We start from the raw sequence: 19,074 nt of genomic DNA, 5'->3' as shown, positions 1-19,074 counted from the left end.
GCTTCTGTCAGTTTTGCAGCTTGTGCTTGCTGAGGAATTTGCATACGTTGTCATGCAAATTGCCTGGCCACATTCATTGGAGGCGTGTACTATAAGTACTATGTGTGTCCCACAATGCTTGGCTGTTTATAAGGATTTCGTCCTATGTAGCTTAGAGTAATTCCTGAATCTGCGCTAGGCAGGTTTTCCCTAGTGCAGTTAGGATTGTTTATCTGTTTGTTTGTTCTGTTTCCATTGTCCTGTCCCAACTGTGGTCGACAGGAAATGGTTCTGATCTCTGTTCTTGGAGTATAGCTGGTGCAGCGGTTGCTACCAGCTATCTCTTCTGATCTGTCTCTTTGGATCGCGCTAGCCACTTTTCGCTAGCGCTGTGGATCCTTCTGTTCTGTCTCCTGGGATCGCGCTAGCCACTTTTCGCTAGCGCTGTGGATCCTTCTGTTCTGTCTCCTGGGATCGCGCTAGCCACTTTCCGCTAGTGCTGTGGATCCTATCTCTCGCTTGTCCCTGTTTTCGTGTGTCTGTCTTGTATGCTACGCTTGCTGGAGGCTCGGTGAGGTAACCGTTAAGCAAGCGCTCGCGTCCTCTGTTTCATGTTTGTCTGTTAATGGTTAGTTAGGCGTGCTTGTCTCTATTGTGCTTATCACGTGGAGACCGCGCATAACCGCGTGCATTGTTGCGAATGAGTGCAGTGTTCGCGGTTAGCTAACGTTTGTTATTTTCTGCACCTCCTCATTGTATGATTTGCTGTGCCTTTGCTAACCTCGTATTCTGTTCTGATCTGCCTTGTGTCACGTCTGGCGATCGCACCTCTCGCGATCGCGTTCCTGTTTCATATCTGCTGTTGTGTGTGCACTGTCGTGGGGTGGCGACTAGGTTGGCGCACACACATACAACCTGTCCCTTTGCTCGTCTCATTCGCAATCGCCTCTCTTGCGATTGCGTTCTGCGCTTCGTACAATTCCTTTCTGGCATTTGTGGAGGTACAGAGGATTGGTTCCTCTGCACTCCCCAGCGCCATCTGCCAACAGGAATTTTCCCTCTACGGGTGCGTAGCACCTTTTGCTGGGTGCCTGCAAATATACGCTTGTGGAGGATTTCCGCCGTGTCAGCGCACGCGTTGTGCGCTGATCATGGAGAAAGTTCCACAATCGTTACAGAATCACAGTCCCTCCTGCCGCTGCTCTAGCACTCCATCGCCGCTGACTGGGACACCGCGCAGACAGGAGACTTGTGGTGCTGGTCCGAGCGGCCTCTGAGGAATCCCGGTCCTAGCTGCCGCCACTCCACTGCCACTGCCTCGTCGGCAGTCCAGCACAGCATGCGGGAACCCAGCTCTCCATCACTACCGACAGCATCAGCCGACAGTCTTAAGCCGCGGTAACGCCTGGATCCACACTGCACCATCACCCTTGGATAACTTTAGGCTGCCTGGATCCACTCTGCACCATCACCCACGGATCACTTTAGGCTGCTGAGGCCCCACCGCTGGCAGGTCAGTGTTGCCCTACTCTGAGCTGCAGAACTGTGCCGATCCCCCACAAAGCTGCAGGCTAATGCCACCCACTGGCTCCACTCTATGCCACAGGCCAGTGCCTATCCCTTGGCCAACTCTATGCCACAGGCCAGTGCCTATCCCCTGGCCCCACACCAAACTGCAGGCCAGTGACGGTCCTCTTGCCCCACACTAAGCTGCAGGCCAGTGCCTATTCTCTGGCCCCACACTAAACGGCAGGCCAGTGACGATCATCTGGCCCCACACTAAGCCGCAGGCCAGTGCTGTCCCACTCGACTTGGAAGCCCACCACGTGGGTATAGCTGATGACTGCCACACTCTGACTGCCAATCGACTGAGGTGTTGCTGCCTGCCTCCCACCGTCGACCGACTACACCATCCCTGGCTGCAAGACGGGGATGCCAGTAGCCAACCCGATCTCTACCACAACTCCAGGAGGACTTTTCCCTCCCTCTCGTTTTTTTTTTCTCTCCTTCTCTGTTTCTACTCTCTTTCTCTTAACTTTCTGTCTACCTTTCTCTCTCTCTCTGTTCTCTTTCTCTCGTTGTACTTGGCAAAATAAAGTGATTCTGATTCTGAATTACAACTCAGAGTCAATCTGATAAATTGTCCTGCAGCCAGCAATGATATCGATTAGCTTCAGAAAGGCGTAAATATGAATTCAAATAACATCAGAGCAGTCTTATAGTGTTTCTTATTAGTTTTTTACTGTTTAATACATTACAGCAAAAATGTACTTTTGAGTGTAATTCCAATTGAAGCATGTCAGTGAAGTAAGGCCCTGTTCACATTATAAATAGCCAGCGTTATCGCAAGCTGAGTGATTTATTGAGAGTTTTGTAAGTGCTTTTCCCTGCGCTTTGCGCTTTCTAATTGCTTTTGCAGAGCGATTCATTTTTTCCCTTCCTGACGTTAGTCAGGAAGTAAACTCTTTCACCAGAAAATGAATAAATACAATGTATTTATTCATAAAAGCCCTCAGGAAATCGCTATACAAATCGCGTTTTAAATCGCTTTTCGATTTCCCTATACCTTCCATTGAGCCAAAGTGCTCAGAAAATGGTACAGGCAGCGCTTTTGCGAGTGGAAAGCAATCAAACCGCTCATATGTGAACACTCTCATAGGGAATCATTGCACAAATGCTTTTAGGGCGATTTCTGAAATCGCCAGCGCTTAGAAAAATACACAAACGCTCATAGTGTGAACAAGCCCTAAGGCTGGTTTCACAGTGGGACGTTACAGGCGCACGTTAGTGCAGCCTGTAACGCACCCCACCGCACAGCAATGAAAAATCAATGAGCTGTTCACAGTGCCCACGTTGCGTTACACAGTAACGCTGCGCCATTACACAACGTACTGCATGCAGTACTTTGTAAGCGGCAGAGCCGCGTTAGACTGCTTGGACATGCGCAGTAATGTTGGGGAGGAGCGGAGAGCGGCCAAGCACATGGCTAATTAATATTCACTGCACTCAGTGACGTGCAGTGTTTACTTCCTGGAGCGGCCGCTCTGTGCGGCGATTGGCCGGGCGGGACCACGTGATGCCGCATGCGTCCAAGAGTACGCATCACGGCATCACGGACGCCAGAGTGAGCTGCACAACGCGGCTCACTCTGATGTCCAACTTAGAGAGCACCAGGCGTTGCGTTAGGGGCACGTTATGCGACCATAACGTCCCCTAAAACGCAACGTCCTGGTGTGAAACTAGCCTTAAGGTCTGATTTTTGGCTGCCATTGACCCTGCACCTGTGGGAACCTCTTTCTTGCCACTGTGTATTTTGAATCTCAGAACATCAACATCCCCCATGATTATGGGATGAAGGCCCCTCTAAAATATTTGCTGGGTCTGGAGTCTGGACAGACGTGTAAGGATTCTTAACTTACAATTACTGTGCAATGACTATATATTTAGAGAGGCTGGTTGTGGCAATGTGATCATGCATGGTATGATCACAATAAGTATTTTTTAATATATTTTTTTCCAAAAAAGGAAGAGGAATACCTCCGGATATAACACACAAAACCCATGGTCTATTTCTGCTTTACAGTTAAAATCTCAGTCTTTTTATGTGCATGTGAGTGTATTCATACTGTGCATCTGGCTGATTTGTCTGTGCAGCTGACGCATTTGGTTATGATATCCTTACCCTTATATTATTATTTGTTGTGGTGGCAGACAGGACACTAATGACAAGACGTGAAAGTCATGTTACACCTAAGCCCTCTGTGCCCAGCGGACAAGATGAGCTTATAATGTTACAGGAGAAGGTAAAACTGGGAATTATCACCATGGATGAAGCTATCCAGAAATTCCAACAGTGGCAAACTGAAAAGAGTGGGCTAGATCTCCTACAGCAGGTACAGACTTACATTCATTTAACAATGTTCTGTTCTAGTTTAATGGTAAAAAAAAAACAAGCTACAATGGGGAGCAGTCAGGGGTACACAACCCGGGGCTGACTTTGCTGGGAGGAGGCCCACAGGATACCTTTGCCCAGGAACCCTGTGCTGCTTAAACTGGCTCTGTGCCCTGCAGATGAGCAGCAATAGTGTACAAAATCAGTGAGCAACTGCAATATACTGTGTATCCAGAGCCATACAGGCTGCTCATGGTGCCACGCACGGCTCACTGAAATAATTACAGAAACAATGCACACGTTTGCAGTGTACACCCTAACATAATGAACCAGCTAGGCTAATATCACATAGGAGTGACTCCAGATTCCCTGAGGAATATAAGTCTGCTTGATAAGTAAAGAGTTAATTAGTCATGCTGGGTTTTTTTTCCCTTTAATTAACAAATGTTATTATTAGTTCAGCTCACAGTGCTGATTTATACATTTTTTCCTGACAAATGTATCTGGGGAAATGTTCACAAAGCATAACTGTGTGTTTCTTTTGTAGAGAAAGCACAGCCATTGCTAGCAGTGACTGCAGATTACTTTGCGGATCTCTGAGATGGCATTGCAGGTCACATGGGCACACTTATTTTTATAGGAGGCCTGATTTCCTTTTAGGTTTTTCAGTAAATCAGCCTCATAGTGTCCCAGTTTTAGCATTTTAGCAATTATTGAGTAACACACACCAACAGATGTCTTATCGACATTGAAAACATTGGTAAGTATTAGACTGCTTTATATGACAACCTCAAATACGGGCAGCACAGCTGGGATCAGCGTTAGCATGAGGCTCGGCTATGTGGCTTTTATCTCAGCCATGGTGGGCTTCTTTTTTTATTCCTTCCCACATCATTTTCATTCCTTCCCACGCCATTTTCATTCCTTCCCACACCATTTGACAAACAATAACAAATCTCTCTAATGAAAATACCCTTCCGAATGCCTTATCTAAACCAGTAGGTTCCCTTGTTGTGTACCTTTCCTGATCCATGACCTAAACAAACCCCCTTAACAATATCACTTTTCTGATGCCTAACTTTTAACTTATTTCAGACTGTAAGACTCTGGGCCCTTAAGGACCAGAGCCTTTTTTTTCACTCCACTGTTCAGTGATCACTGTGATTGGCTCACAGTGATCACCTGATAAGGAGCCAATGAAAGAGGCAGAAGCTTGGTTGTCATATGACATCCGATTCTGCGGGCACAGCGAACAGCAATCAGCTCGGGACTGCGGAAAGCCACGGCATAGGATCTCCCCTGCATCAAAGATAGAGAGTGGCAAGTAGGGTGTAGATTCTCACTTCCGCAATCCCAAACCAACGAATCCCCCCTAATCACTCCCCTTAACCTAAACCCCTTTCTGAATTCCCTTAAAGGATCACTATTGAAAGTAAAAAGCACTGTAAATTACTTTTCCCCTGTATTCCTGACATTTACAGGTGATAAAAATCGGTCAGTTCTGAAAGGTTTTCCTTCCTAGTCCATCTCCTCATGGGGGATTCTCAGCATTTCCTTTATTCTTTACTGAAGCACTTCGCAAAAAGGATCTATACAAAGATGCCGGCAAGCCTCCCTACTTACTTGCATGCTATTGGCATTAACCCACTAGACTCATCTTTTATCAGTTCTTGTCTACATCAGTAGTGCCCATTTCCCAATCTACACTTCAATCATATGCCCCTCTGCTAATCTTCAGCCAACTCCAGCACCATACTGCCAGTGCTGAAAGTGCTGTAGATGAGCAGTGGTGCCCAAATCTACAAATCCTCAAAATGAACTACTTTGTAGATATGACTCATAAGTCCACCAAAAGATAACTTTATGGTCATTTGGACTATGTGATCTGAACCCATTAATTGAATTTGCCTTTTTTCTTTCGAGTATTTGTCTTACTTTAAGTTATAAGTATAAATGGTATTAAGACTGAAGTGTGTTCTACATTTTTAACAAGTTTATCCTTTTTTTCTTAATTAGAAAAAGTTACAGAAGCTCCGCGACAATATTATTGGAGATAAACCAGATGATGGTAAGCACTCAAAAAAAGAAAAATTGAAAATATACAAGTAGGTTTATTTAGTACCACCCTTCCATAATTCAACTGGACACATATCTGTGTGTTAGAAAATGTTTTCGCAGACCTGCAGAGTAATGTCTTCAGCTCTGATGCATAAAGGAGATTCTTGTAATGCCATGTTTGTTTCTCAGTGACTGATGAGAATCAAAAAGGAGGTACTTGTCTATGTGGGTGTTATTAATATTCTACACCACAATGCCACAACTACCAGCACAGAAGCAAAGAAAAGGGACTACAAACTCATCACAGGGGCTTTGATGCATACCAGAACTAAAAATAAACATCACAGCTGGCCATACCTTTACTTGAGTGTCCTTTTATATCTATCCCTCAGTTAGCTGGTCTTTCTTCTGTCTCCCTGCTTTTCCCCCCTTTCCCCTCATTCTCACATGAAGGGAGCATTCCCAATGCACTTGCATGCATGCCCTACCCTATTCATGCATACTCCCCCATGGCTGTGTGCTGAAGCCTAGCTGTGAATGCCCTGCCCATGTGCAGTTACAAATATATCCGAACATCACATGCCCAGAAAGCTCATGTCTGTTATGCTCAGCCATTCAGGAGCATATGAAAAGGAAAGAGCATGCATCCTCAGTTGGAGCTATGGTCGGGGAGAGGGGAGGCCAGTTAAGCTGAGGGGACACCAAGGGTATGGAAGCAATGAAGAACTACTTGGTATGGCCAGCTCTAATAATTATTTTTAGTTCAGGTGTGCCTTAAAGGGTACTTGAACTGACATGTGACAGAATGAGATAAACATCTCTATGTAAAGTCCAAAGCCTACATACAGTGGCTTGCAAAAGTATTCGTCCCCCTTGAAGTTTTCCACATTTTGTCACATTACTGCCACAAACATGAATCAATTTTACTGGAATTCCAAGTGAAAGACCAATACAAAGTGGTGTACACGTGAGAAGTGGAACGAAAATCATACATGATTCCTAACATTTTTACAAATAAATAACTGCAAAGTGGGGTGTGCATAATTATTCAGCCCCCTTTGGTCTGAGTGCAGTCAGTTGCCTATAGACATTGCCTGATGAGTGCTAATGACTAAATAGCACCTGTGTGTAATCTAATGTCAGTACAAATACAGCTGCTCTGTGACGGCCTCAGAGGTTGTCTAAGAGAATATTGGGAGCAACAACACCATGAAGTCCAAAGAACACACCAGACAGGTCAGGGATCAAGTTATTGAGAAATTTAAAGCAGGCTTAGGCTACAAAAAAAGATTTCCAAAGCCTTGAACATCCCACGAAGCACTAATCAAGCGATCATTCAGAAATGGAAGGAGTATGGCACAACTGTAAACCTACCAAGACAAGGCCGTCCACCTAAACTCACAGGCCGAACAAGGAGAGCGCTGATCAGAAATGCAGTCAAGAGGCCCATGGTGACTCTGGACGAGCTGCAGAGATATACAGCTCAGGTGGGGGAATCTGTCCATAGGACAGCTATTAGTCGTGCACTGCACAAAGTTGGCCTTTATGGAAGAGTGGCAAGAAGAAAGCCATTGTTAACAGAAAAGCTTAAGAAGTTCTGTTTGCAGTTTGCCACAAGCCACATGGGGGACACAGCAAACATGTGGAAGAAGGTGCTCTGGTCAGATGAGACCAAAATGGAACTTTTGGGCCAAAATGCAAAACGCTATGTGTGGCGGAAAACCTACACTGCACATCTCTCTGAACACACCATCCCCACTGTCAAATATGGTGGTGGCAGCATCATGCTCTGGAGGTGCTTCTCTTCAGCAGGAACAGGGAAGCTGTTCAGAGTTGATGGGAAGATGGATGGAGCCAAATACAGGGCAATCTTGAAAGAAAACCTCTTGCAAAAGACTTGAGACTGGGGCGGAGGTTCACCTTCCAGCAGGACAACGACCCTAAACATAAAGCCAGGGCAACAATGGAATGGTTTAAAACAAAACATATCCATGTGTTAGAATGGCCCAGTCAAAGTCCAGATCTAAATCCAATAGAGAATCTGTGGCAAGATCTAAAAACTGCTGTTCACAAACGCTGTCCATCTAATCTGACTGAGCTGGAGCTGTTTTGCAAAGAAGAATGGGCAAGAATTGCAGTCTCTAGATGTGCAAAGCTGGTAGAGACATACCCTAAAAGTCTGGCAGCTGTAATTGCAGCAAAAGGTGGTTCTACAAAATATTGACTCGGGGGGCTGAATAATTATGCACACCCCATTTTGCAGTTATTTATTTGTAAAAAAATGTTTGGAATCATGTATGATTTTCGTTCCACTTCTCACGTGTACACCACTTTGTATTGGTTTTTCACTTGAAATTCCAATGAAATTGATACATGTTTGTGGCAGTAATATGACAAAATGTGGAAAACTTCAAGGAGGCCGAATACTTTTGCAAGCCACTGTAGAACCAGCCTATCATCTTCTTTTCATCACTGTAAAGGTTAAGAATTCAGGTACGTAAATGGCACTTTCTCTTCAGGTGGACTTGTGTCAGACTGTAGTATAACTGTCACTGATAACTAACTACAGATAATAAAACTCTTGCATGGTAGAGAGATATGTTGGAGTGAGGGGAATAAATAAAAAGGTCAATCGTTCAAGATGAGATTTGTATAAAATGTAAGTTTTAAGTTTTTAAAAACCAAATAAGACTTTAAGGATTTAAGGGAAGTTGTTTTTTAAGATTAGGACTATACATTTAATTGACTTTTTCATCAGTTTATTTTTAGTTCAAGTTTGCTTTAAATGTTTAGGGCTACCCAAACCGGCATTTGTAAAAACACCTTGAAATCTATTAAAAATCTATGTAACTACTGTTACCGTAGTGCATAGCTGACTGGCAGGACACCCAGATCTCCCCCTCATCTGGTGCTCCCTGCGGGCTCTTGCATAGTGTTGCAGTGGAGTGTACTCAACTGTCCATCGTTCCTCCTGCTCCAGGCGGCTTCTGGACATCTCAAACATCCTTTTAAACCTTTGCCAGTCTACCTGCACCTTGGACCCTGGCCCACCACTGTTTATGTTGAAATTCCCTGATCTGTTTAGGCCAGCATTTTACAAAAAAGTAACTGTTCCTTGCAAGCAGGGATATTTCCTACTTGTCTGAAAGAAGCAATCATCAGGCCACTACTCATGAAACCATCCCTAGATCCGGATATTCTGAGCAGCTACACACCTGTCTCCAACCTCCCCTCTCTGGGAAAAGTTATTGAAAAAGTTGTGTATCTCCAACTTAAAGCCAGACTCTCAAGTAACAACATCTTTTACCCCCTACAATTTGTCTTCAAGAAGCACCACAGCTGTGAAACAGCCCTTGTCCAAATTTGTAATTACCTGCTCATGGTCAGAGACAGAGACAGAGGCGAGTGTTCCATTCTCATACTGCTTGATCTCTCAGCTGCTTTTGATACAGTTGATCATGAAATCTTGCTTTACAGGCTGCAAGAGTACTGTGGCATTAATGGTTTAGTCCTCCAATGGTCCTCCTCCTTCCTGGCTGACAGAGCATAAAGGGTAGCCTGTTAACACACCAAACCTCACCATTGCCACATAACACCAATCCTTTGCTCACTCCACTGGCTACCCATAAAATGGAGGATCCTTTTAAAAATTAGCAAGTGAACATTCAAATCCCTACATGACTTAGGCCCCAGATACCTGAATGATTTGCTTATTGAGTCAAAAGGATCCAATCATTTGACCACCCCCAAAGTCCAACCAAAAACCTTTGGAGCCAGAGCTTTCTGTCATGCTGCCCCTACCCTTTGGAATGCCTTGCCAAACTTAAGCAACACAGTTCCAACCCTGGACATGTTTAAATCAAAACTGAAAAACCACCTGTTTAGTCTGACCATGTGGGACGATTTCGGCTGCGTATCCAGTGTGTGCAAATCTGTTCCCTGAGGTCACTTAAAAAGCATGCATACTGGACCTTTAAGCATACTGGACCTTTAAGCAACAGAGATGGCCAAGTGCATTGCTCCTTACTCCACCTGCTGGAAGCTACATCATGGACATTGCAGTTGTAACTCCTTGCATCCCAAAGCAACAGAACACATTCTTGTAGTCAAGGAATGCATCAGTATGTGCTTATTTTCCTACTGTATTCGTACCTTTATGTTTCCCAGAGTTGGTGGAGTATCTGTAAATGTGAGTGTCCTGGTATTCCTTCCTTCACTTCAGAGAACTGAAGAAGTCTTTTGTAACAGTGCTGAAACATTTAATAGAATGATGAGTTTGGGTAAAACATATCTTGCTTTTTCTTTAGATACAGTATACCATGCTCTATATGCTCTAGATACTGTGAACCTGCACAGACATTCTTTCTGACAATGGCCTCTATTCATAAAGCATTCCCACATACGGTAATGCTCAAAACAGCTGACTTTACCGACCATTTAGCAAAGTGTCCATTCATAAAAGCTGTTTCCGCATGAAAAGCTGACATTCCCAAGCAGTGTTGGAAATTACCGCCTTATGCAGTGATTATCACAACACATGTCACTACATGTCAATTCATAAAGATTAGAGCATGCAGAATGGGAAAGGAGAATACCGACTGTTTAGAAAAGAAGATAAGCCAGCGGATAACAGGCAAGCTAATGGAGACAGACCTCCCAGGCAGCAGCAGAGAGGAGGGAACAAAAAAGGCTTTCCAGAATACCCAGGCTGTGTTTTTTTAACCTCTTGGGTACCTGTTTTCAGATAAATTTCACATCAGAAAGCCTGCATGTGTAACATTTCTTGAAGTTCTTCTAAGCTGCGGCAATTAAATAGATTGTTTAGAAAGACTAATAGACAGATTCAGAGAAGATTCAGGGCAAGTAGAGGCAGTTTAAAAAAAATGCACACCTAAAGGGAAGTTGGGGCTGCCTCTTCTATTGTAACTCTGTCTCTGCACAGAGAAAATGTATCAACTCAGGCAGCACCGCTAGTTTAGTGCAGGAATTTCCTGATCTTTTATTGCAAGTGTAAACTTTTTTATGAATTAGCACACAAAAGTCTAAAATACCGATGCAGTGTTTTCCCTTCAAGGTTTTTTTTCCGCAAATGTTTTATGAATAGAGCCCAATGCCTTCTAATAATTTTGTTTCTTTCTATTTTAACAGATAAACTCACCATTGTTCACCAGCCAACTCGTAAGTACTCTTACAATTCAATACATTGAATTTTTAAAAATGTAGTTAAAATCTGAACAAATGCAGCTTAATAACTAAATACACAATGTAAAAAGTATTTGAAATGTTTTAGCCCAAAGTGAAGTCTAATAGTTCTGCATATTCATAAAGCAGATGCAAACAGATGTAGAAGAATAGGGCTTAGCCCAACCTAGAAGGGGCTATTATATAGTAGTGAGAGCCTACTGCACCAATGGAAATATGCCCAGCTGGTCATGATTTGATAAAGGACCTGCTACGGCCCGAAACGCCTGTGCGTCATCACAATGCACAGACCCACTTTTGGATTTTAATCTGTTTATGATGTTTTAATTGAGCTAATAAAGTATTTATCTTGGATGGTGCGGATCGTATGGAATATATTAGATGGGGCCATTATGCAATTCACTTTTTCACCTGAGTTTTCTCCTAGGTGATATTTTTAAATTTGTCAATAAAATGCCTTTTAAGCCACCAGAAAGCAAGAAAATGCTCAAAATAATTTTGATAGTACTTTTTCATTTACTTTTTGGTACTTTTTTAGTTAAAAAGTGCTGGAAAGTTATTTTAATTTGAAGATGAAAAATTATCTCCTAGGAGAAAAGTCAGGTGAAAAAGATAATTGCATATGGCCCAAGGTGTTTCTATATAAGACCCTTTAAACTGTTAATGTACGCTCATGTCGAATTCCAAGGGTCCATGCACAGCATGGGTGGGGTCAAGGAGGACATGTGAAGCCTCTGGACTATCCAGAGGCTTCCCTCAACCTGACATGTGTGGGGGTATTTGCCCCTCCTCCTCAAGAGCACCAGAGGTGAGCATTGTATTTGACATTGGAAAAGGGTAGGGGGGAAGGTTTTCCACCCCTCTCTTGCAAAGTACTCACAGTGTCAAAAAACATGTGGGCTGGTATTATTTAACCCTCCTGGCGGTTTGCTAAAAATCCGCCAGGGGGCAGCAAATCTTTTTTTTTTTATTTATTTTTTTTTTTTTTCATGTAGCGAGACAAAGTCTTGCTACATGATAGCCGCTGCTCAGCGGCATCCCCCCAGCCCCTCCGATCGCCTCCGGCGATCGGCGATCAGGAGATCCCGTTCAAAGAACGGGATCTCCTGGAGGGCCTCCCCCGTTGCCATGGCGACGGGGCGGGATGACGTCACTGACGTCATCGACGTCGTGACATCAAAGGGGATTCCGATCCACCCCATAGAGCTGCCTGGCACTGATTGGCCAGGCAGCGCACGGGGTCTGGGGGGGGGGGCGGCTGCGGTGTGACGGATAGCAGCGGATCGGTGGGTAGCGGCGGCGATTGGGCACTGCACGCAGCTAGCAAAGTGCTAGCTGCGTGCAGCAAAAAAAAATTATGCAAATCGGCCCAGCGGGGCCTGAGCGGTGCCTTCCGGCGGCATAGCCCGAGCTCAGCTCGGGCTTACCGCCAGGAAGGTTAAGTGACAAAGCCCCATACTCACAGCTTCTTGTTTTGGACAATACCTGCCTGCATGAAGGGAAAGGTGTTAAAAAATTAACTTAAAAAAAAAATGTTTTAAAAATTGTAAAATATTTATATTATCGTTATTGTCACAGGTTGCCACTAAAAAGTGAGTTCCACCAATGTAATGGAAATGAATGGAATCACTTTGGGATCTGAGACTCCACTTGTGTTAATAAAGCTTTAGGGCAATAATGCTGCTTTAAAAAATCAAAACCTTTAAATATAAACCAATCTGATAGCGGTAACCTGCTGATAAACAAAGAGGCAATCTGTCACGAGATCACCACTTGTTTAAATATAGGTGCCACCTAAACTCTTACCTATAAACTGTCATAGCAGGAATGGAAAGAATTTATTTTTCTACAGAAATTCATAGTATACTATATAGTAGATTAAAAAGGAGACATATTGTTAATGAAATTAAGTAACAAGATAATTAATAATATGTTATTCTGTATCTGTTTTTAATTATGCTTGTGTTTCCTTCAATGCTTCAATAATCTTTTAAGTAACAAAGAAAATGAAAAATAACCCATGCAACCTAGGGCCATGTCACACGTGAGACTTTGCTGATGCTTCTAGTAGTCATTGCTTACTAGACCTTTGTATTAATTATATTAAATTCCTTCATATCAATGCTGTCTGGTTTACGCATAACAAAAAGTTCAGCTTATAGCATTGTGGAACTTTAGAAGTGTATTTACCCTTAGACTGCCGTGAGTGTCTATAGGTGTTCTGTATTTTCACATCCTTACACTACAGGCCTGTAAAGGCATTTTAGTAAAAAAACTACTTCCGCCTACATTGGACGTCTATAGGCATTTATGTTTCACAATATTCCTTTGTACTGCATCACCTGTTCCTCCTCTTAAGATAAGCAACACAGTCTAGGCAGAACCATTCTCCAGCAAGGTTGGACTGGCTTGGACAGCACAGAGGCATTTATTCCCCAGTAGGCAAGCATATTTTGGGTTGGGTGCACTTTAAAATCCAACAGGGGTGAAACTCACAAAGGATGTACAAGGACCTGGGAATGCCTTTGATGTGCATATACTGCAGCAAGTTGTAATGAAAATTATTGCAACATATAATATTTTGCAACTTCAATGGATTGTGCTTAAAGAAAAACTCCGACCAAGAATTGAACTTTATCCCAATCAGTAGCTGATACCCCCTTTTACATGAGAAATCTATTCCTTTTCACAAACAGACCTTCAGGGGGCACTGTATGATTGATATTGTGGTGAAACTCCTCACACAAGAAACTCTAAGGACCGTGATACTCCTGGCAGTTACCTGTCTTTGAACCGTGTTGCATTGTGGGAAACAGCTGTTTAAAATGTCACCATGTAAAAAATGTGAGAATGTAAATTAAGGATTTAAAAGATTTTACAATGGGCAGACACTGACTAAATCATTTATACATAATTATTGTAAAAATGAAGCACTTTTTTATTACATTATTTTCACTAGTGTTTCTCTTTAACTGCACATGCCCTGCCTTCTTTCACATTTCCCAGCTCTCATTATTTGCAACTGGCAGTGTTTAGTTTCCTCCAGGGGGGTTATTAGTTGTCCACGAAGGTGGAGGGGAGGTTTTACTTCCCTCCAGGAGGTGTTATTAGTTGCCCACCAGGGGGGGTTCTTTATTCCCTCCAGGGGGATTTTTAGTTGCCCAATGCCCAGTAAAGGAGAATTCTGTGTGAGAATAGGGTTGGGTTGGGTTGCATTTTCTGATAATAATACATTGGAATCAATGGTTAGGTTTCTGATTGCTATAAGCATAAATTATTGCAACTGGTTGCAAAAAAAATTTAAAGTTGCAAACATTTTCACCACACAATTCTACTTCCTCCTGCATTAATCCTCTCCATTCTGGCTGATCCCCCTCCTCAACTCAGTCCACCATAGCTGCCTACTGCTGCCTCAGCTCCATCCCTCTTTTTTCTGGCTGCCCTTGTATGACATTATCCTCTTCATAATGGTTGCCTCCTCTTACCAAAATCTCGGCTTAACCCTCTCCAAACTGCCGTTCCTTCCAGATTGATCCTTTCCGTCCTAGCTGACCAACTCCCACCTGGCTAACACTCTCCATGATGGCTCAGTTTTCTCCATCCTAGCTTAACTTGCCCTGTCCTAAGCCCAATCTCTGTCAGCCTTGTTCCAGTGTTTCCCAGCAGTCATATTGCTGATAAAGTGTGTCAGGAGTATTGAGCACTACATAAGCTGGGTACTCTCTACAGGGTTCTACAAGGTAGATACACTCTGTGTGTGGGGGGGGGGGCAGAAAAGTATGTACACATTTTGTTAGCACCGAAAACCAGACACTCTTTGGGCTATGACACTGAATGGGGCACGCTGTAACTTCAAACCACTTTTAAGGTACTGGAACATAGCCACACAATATTTGCTGAATTTGACCCATTTCTACTTGTGAGTGTTGAAAGTTGCCCCTTTCCCTTTACCGCAAGGCCAATATATTGCTTTTACTTCCAATAGCCATACAGTCTCAGTACTTCCTTGTTTCCCAGCTTGCTAATTGGGCAGTACAGAATATGTAGCTAAGTGATTGGCTTTTTCTTCTCATTATGAGCTCATCATTCATGTTGTTATAACAACATTGTGCAAAGGCTAAAAGTATAGATTCCCCTGTATAACGTGTGTGCAGTAGTGCTTTTATATAGGCAAATATCAAGATAGGAAAAGTTCCAATTAACAGATTAGATCACGGGCCAGATTTGTATTGCAGGAGTTTACAGGCACAGAAAACTAGACTCTCTGCCCCTCAGTAGATGCTAGGTTTAGATCTAGATCTCTAGGTCACCCAGTCACCTGTACGCACATGCCTACTGTGGGTATTGGTGATTCCAGCCCTACTACATGGTGTTTTTAACATTTGCTTGGAGTTCACCTTGAAGACTTTTATACAATTACAATTTCCATAATCTCCCTAAGATGTGATGAATTAATAAGATACTAGAGTAGTAAAAATAAGAAAGCGTTGCAGTGATTTTTTTCCCCTTTATATTAAAGTGTCTGAGTGCGCTATCAACCTTTCGCAAATTCTATACAATTAGTTTAAGCCCACATCCATATACCAGCATCTAATCTCATAAAAAATGTAGTCCTAGTATATATGCAATAGAGTCCAAGCATACTGTATGTGTCCAATTCCTTCTACGTTCAAACACAGTCCAGCCCACTACTGCAATCCGCTGATCATCCTTTTATATACACCCCAATTAAAAACAGGGAGATCAATAACACCGCTGTGGAACAGACTCACCTTATTACAGTGGCCAGTGTCAGACTGGTCATAAAGCGGATAATTCCAGGATGCCTTAGTATCAGGATAGGCAGCACTGGCCTTATAACTAGGAGAGAGAATAGTCTGGGGGTTCTATGGAGGTTGATACTGGAGATAAAAGACACCAGAATGCCTGAGGTACTAAGGCATCCTAGAATTACACGCTTTATGACCAGCCTGACAGTGGTCACTGTAATAGGATGATACTAGAGTATTTATTTAAGCTCACATAACAAGAAGTCTCTCGCCCTCCTTTGTATCCTGTCTGGCACTGGCAGGTGCAGCCTCTCCACTAATTTCAGCCTGTTCCTTTTATATTGCATATAATAAGCAGTCTAGTCACCTTCATGTAACAGAATGCTTAACAACTAAATTTTAAATGATATGAAGCACGGTGCATGATAAATGCATTCATCTTAAGCACAATATTTGCTCATTTTTATTTGTCAATGTTGCAGTATTGATTTCCTGCCGTGACTCTGATAGAAGTGCTAGTGGTTATTGCATTAGCTGTGTGATTTATAAACAACATTAACATCAGAGCTCTTTGGTTCCATATCCCTATTTTCTATGAATATTCCATAGCAGTGTTGAAATCTCTGGGGGGACTCCGCAGCCTCTAGGCAGGTTAGGAAGGTTACCGGTGCCTTGTATTGCATGAGTGATCTATAGAACTTGCTATAAAGCTCACTGATTTATGAAGAACTTCATTGATTTAGCAGATCCAGAAGTCACTAAATCATATATAACAAAAGTCAGTTCATGTGTACTTGCCATTTCTAGCATTATATTAAAAGCACAATATGAAATGCTGTGCAAAAACACATTACATGGTAGTGTTAGAATTCTGTAGACAGTCAAAATGGGAAAACATGAACATGGCTGGGATTTATTACAATTTCCTTAAAATGTAAATTAAGATGTTGAAGCATGTAATTCTGCAAAGACATTTAGCAATTCAGTTTTGTTATATTTGCATGTTGACACAGATCAAGACCAGTGTTAGTTTTCAGATATGGTAAAATTTGTCATAAATAATATCGGTAATTGGGTTTGGTAAAGTCAGAACTGAATAACAGTGATGTTCATGTATTTTCTGGTGTATGTTTTTGAGTGTTTTATCAGGCTCTGTGGCGATCCAAAATATTGTGCCAGTCCCCACTGTCCAGCAGCCATGAAGCCAGTCACATAATGACATTTTCAGGCCTTCTATAAGTGTACATATATATGTAATGAATGTCACTGGTGGGTTGTGTGCAGGGTGAGCAGAATGACGGCTAACCCTGCTGCTGCTCAAATTCCTGGTGATGTAAAATACTATTTCCTCTCCGTGTCATAGCAACTCGAAGGGAGACATAATTCCGGGGTCTGGTGACTACCGTATCCCCGAATTACCCATGCACGCGCACTATGCAGCTGGAAAGCATCTGCTACATTTTGGAATGCTTCTAACCATATGAATCGGACTTCAGATAAAAACAAAAAATCTAACTGGCCATCCCATTCACAGATAAGCCACTGATGGGCCAAAAAGAGCTGATAAAGCCACTAAAAATTGAGCAGATGAAGGAGTTGCTGTAATCCTGAACATTCCACTCGAACTGTTACACTGACTTCAATGGCATTCAGAGTCTGGCTCTTCAGAATTCTAAACATTTTGTCTTATTCTGCCAAACCTCTCTCAAAGCAAACAGCAAGTTCAGGTTACACTAATTGAGAATAAGACTTAATCTATACATTTAAGAAGAATTCTAGAAGATTTCATACGTCTAAATTAGTCCTAATGATGCATCAAGTAGTGTATAAAAAAAAGACCACTGTGATGGAGAAGCACTGTAATATTCTAGAGTGGATCAGTGTGTAGTATGTACTAAACTTATTAGCTATAATGAGTATAGCAAATTATAACATTTCAAAGCTATTTATCAATGTAATCAATGTATAAGAATTTTGAAAAGCAAATATGAAACAAACTGTGATATTTTTAGGAAGCTGTCTAGTGTACGTATTGTGGTGACTTTAATAGTTTTGACAAGTGCGGAATATTGGTAACATAAGGAATATTATTGGTAACATAATATTATTGATATTCTTGTTCAGGTAGCAACTGTTTTTGATCATTTGTTGCTGATGGTGGTCTTCTAACTTCTGCCTACCCTATCTCCCCATACTATCCCTTCCACCAATATGTGTAGCCCTAACCTTCCTACTAAAATGCCTAATATGAACTGATATGCCTAACACAAACTGATACCCCAAATGCAGAGCGCTAACCCTGAATCTGATATGATATGCCTAACACTAACTGAACGCTTAGGACACTAGCTGATCCTTTTTGGCGATACTTGCCGAACTTGTCATAGCTCTGACAACACTTGCTACTAACTTAGCGCTAAAGATAATCTGTTCTGCACTGCTTTTTGAACATGATACATGACTTGCAATGCTTACCAAAAGCCCAGTGCCAAAAATAACATACAAATGATACAGACACGATTTATTGGCTACTATTTCCTTATTTACATCTGTAGTAGATCTAGCTGTAGAGTTTACTCAGTTAATGATACAGATAGGACTTATTGGCTGATATTTCCTTATTTACATTTGTAGTAGATCTAGCTATTCAAAAAAGTAATATTTTGGTTATAAGAAGACATGTTTTATATTTCAGCAATCTCTGCAAAACAGAGAGCCGTTTATAGAACATTCGATAGCAGCATCTATCAAAAAGCACCCAGTTCACCAGTAAGTGCCCTTTACTTGTAAGATGGAATCATATATATTTGAATCATATTGTTATAAAATGAGAATGGACTTCCTTGAATGAAGCTCTGTGCTTGGAACTTTGGGCTGTGTGATTCCACTTTGAGGAACTTTATTGAGGACTTAGTAAACAGCGTCTATGTCATCACACAAGGTTCTGCCCATGTGGCTGAAAAAAGTCAAAAGAAAGCTTTATATCTAATCTAGCCAAAATGTATTTGCCATATTCATTTACGTTCCACCTTCTTTGAATGATACCACTAGAGATAAGCTGAGAAATATCAACATTTCCAGGTTCCCAGTCAAATTTGGTAGTTTTGAGCTGAAAACCCTAAAAGCAAGAAAACAAATGCAGTAAAATTTAAGTTTTGGATATCCAATTAAGTC

General features: G+C 42.2%; 1 protein-coding gene across 1 annotated transcript in view; it reads left to right on the top strand.

Annotated features, from left to right (window-relative positions):
* The window catches only part of BANK1 (B cell scaffold protein with ankyrin repeats 1), a 69,036-nt gene that overhangs the window by 40,187 nt on the left and 9,775 nt on the right, over nt 1-19,074 (top strand). The window contains exons 3-6 of the mRNA XM_068231616.1: nt 3,691-3,872; nt 5,888-5,939; nt 11,078-11,107; nt 18,596-18,669. Of these exons, the coding sequence (XP_068087717.1) occupies nt 3,691-3,872; nt 5,888-5,939; nt 11,078-11,107; nt 18,596-18,669 (338 nt within the window). The remainder of the gene's footprint in view (nt 1-3,690; nt 3,873-5,887; nt 5,940-11,077; nt 11,108-18,595; nt 18,670-19,074) is intronic.

The sequence above is a fragment of the Hyperolius riggenbachi genome, chromosome 1 (assembly GCF_040937935.1).
Source record: "Hyperolius riggenbachi isolate aHypRig1 chromosome 1, aHypRig1.pri, whole genome shotgun sequence".
In the NCBI taxonomy this organism is placed as follows: Eukaryota; Metazoa; Chordata; class Amphibia; order Anura; family Hyperoliidae; genus Hyperolius; species Hyperolius riggenbachi.
The sequence above is the reverse complement of the archived record's forward strand: the minus strand, read 5'-3'. Positions and strand labels throughout refer to the sequence as shown.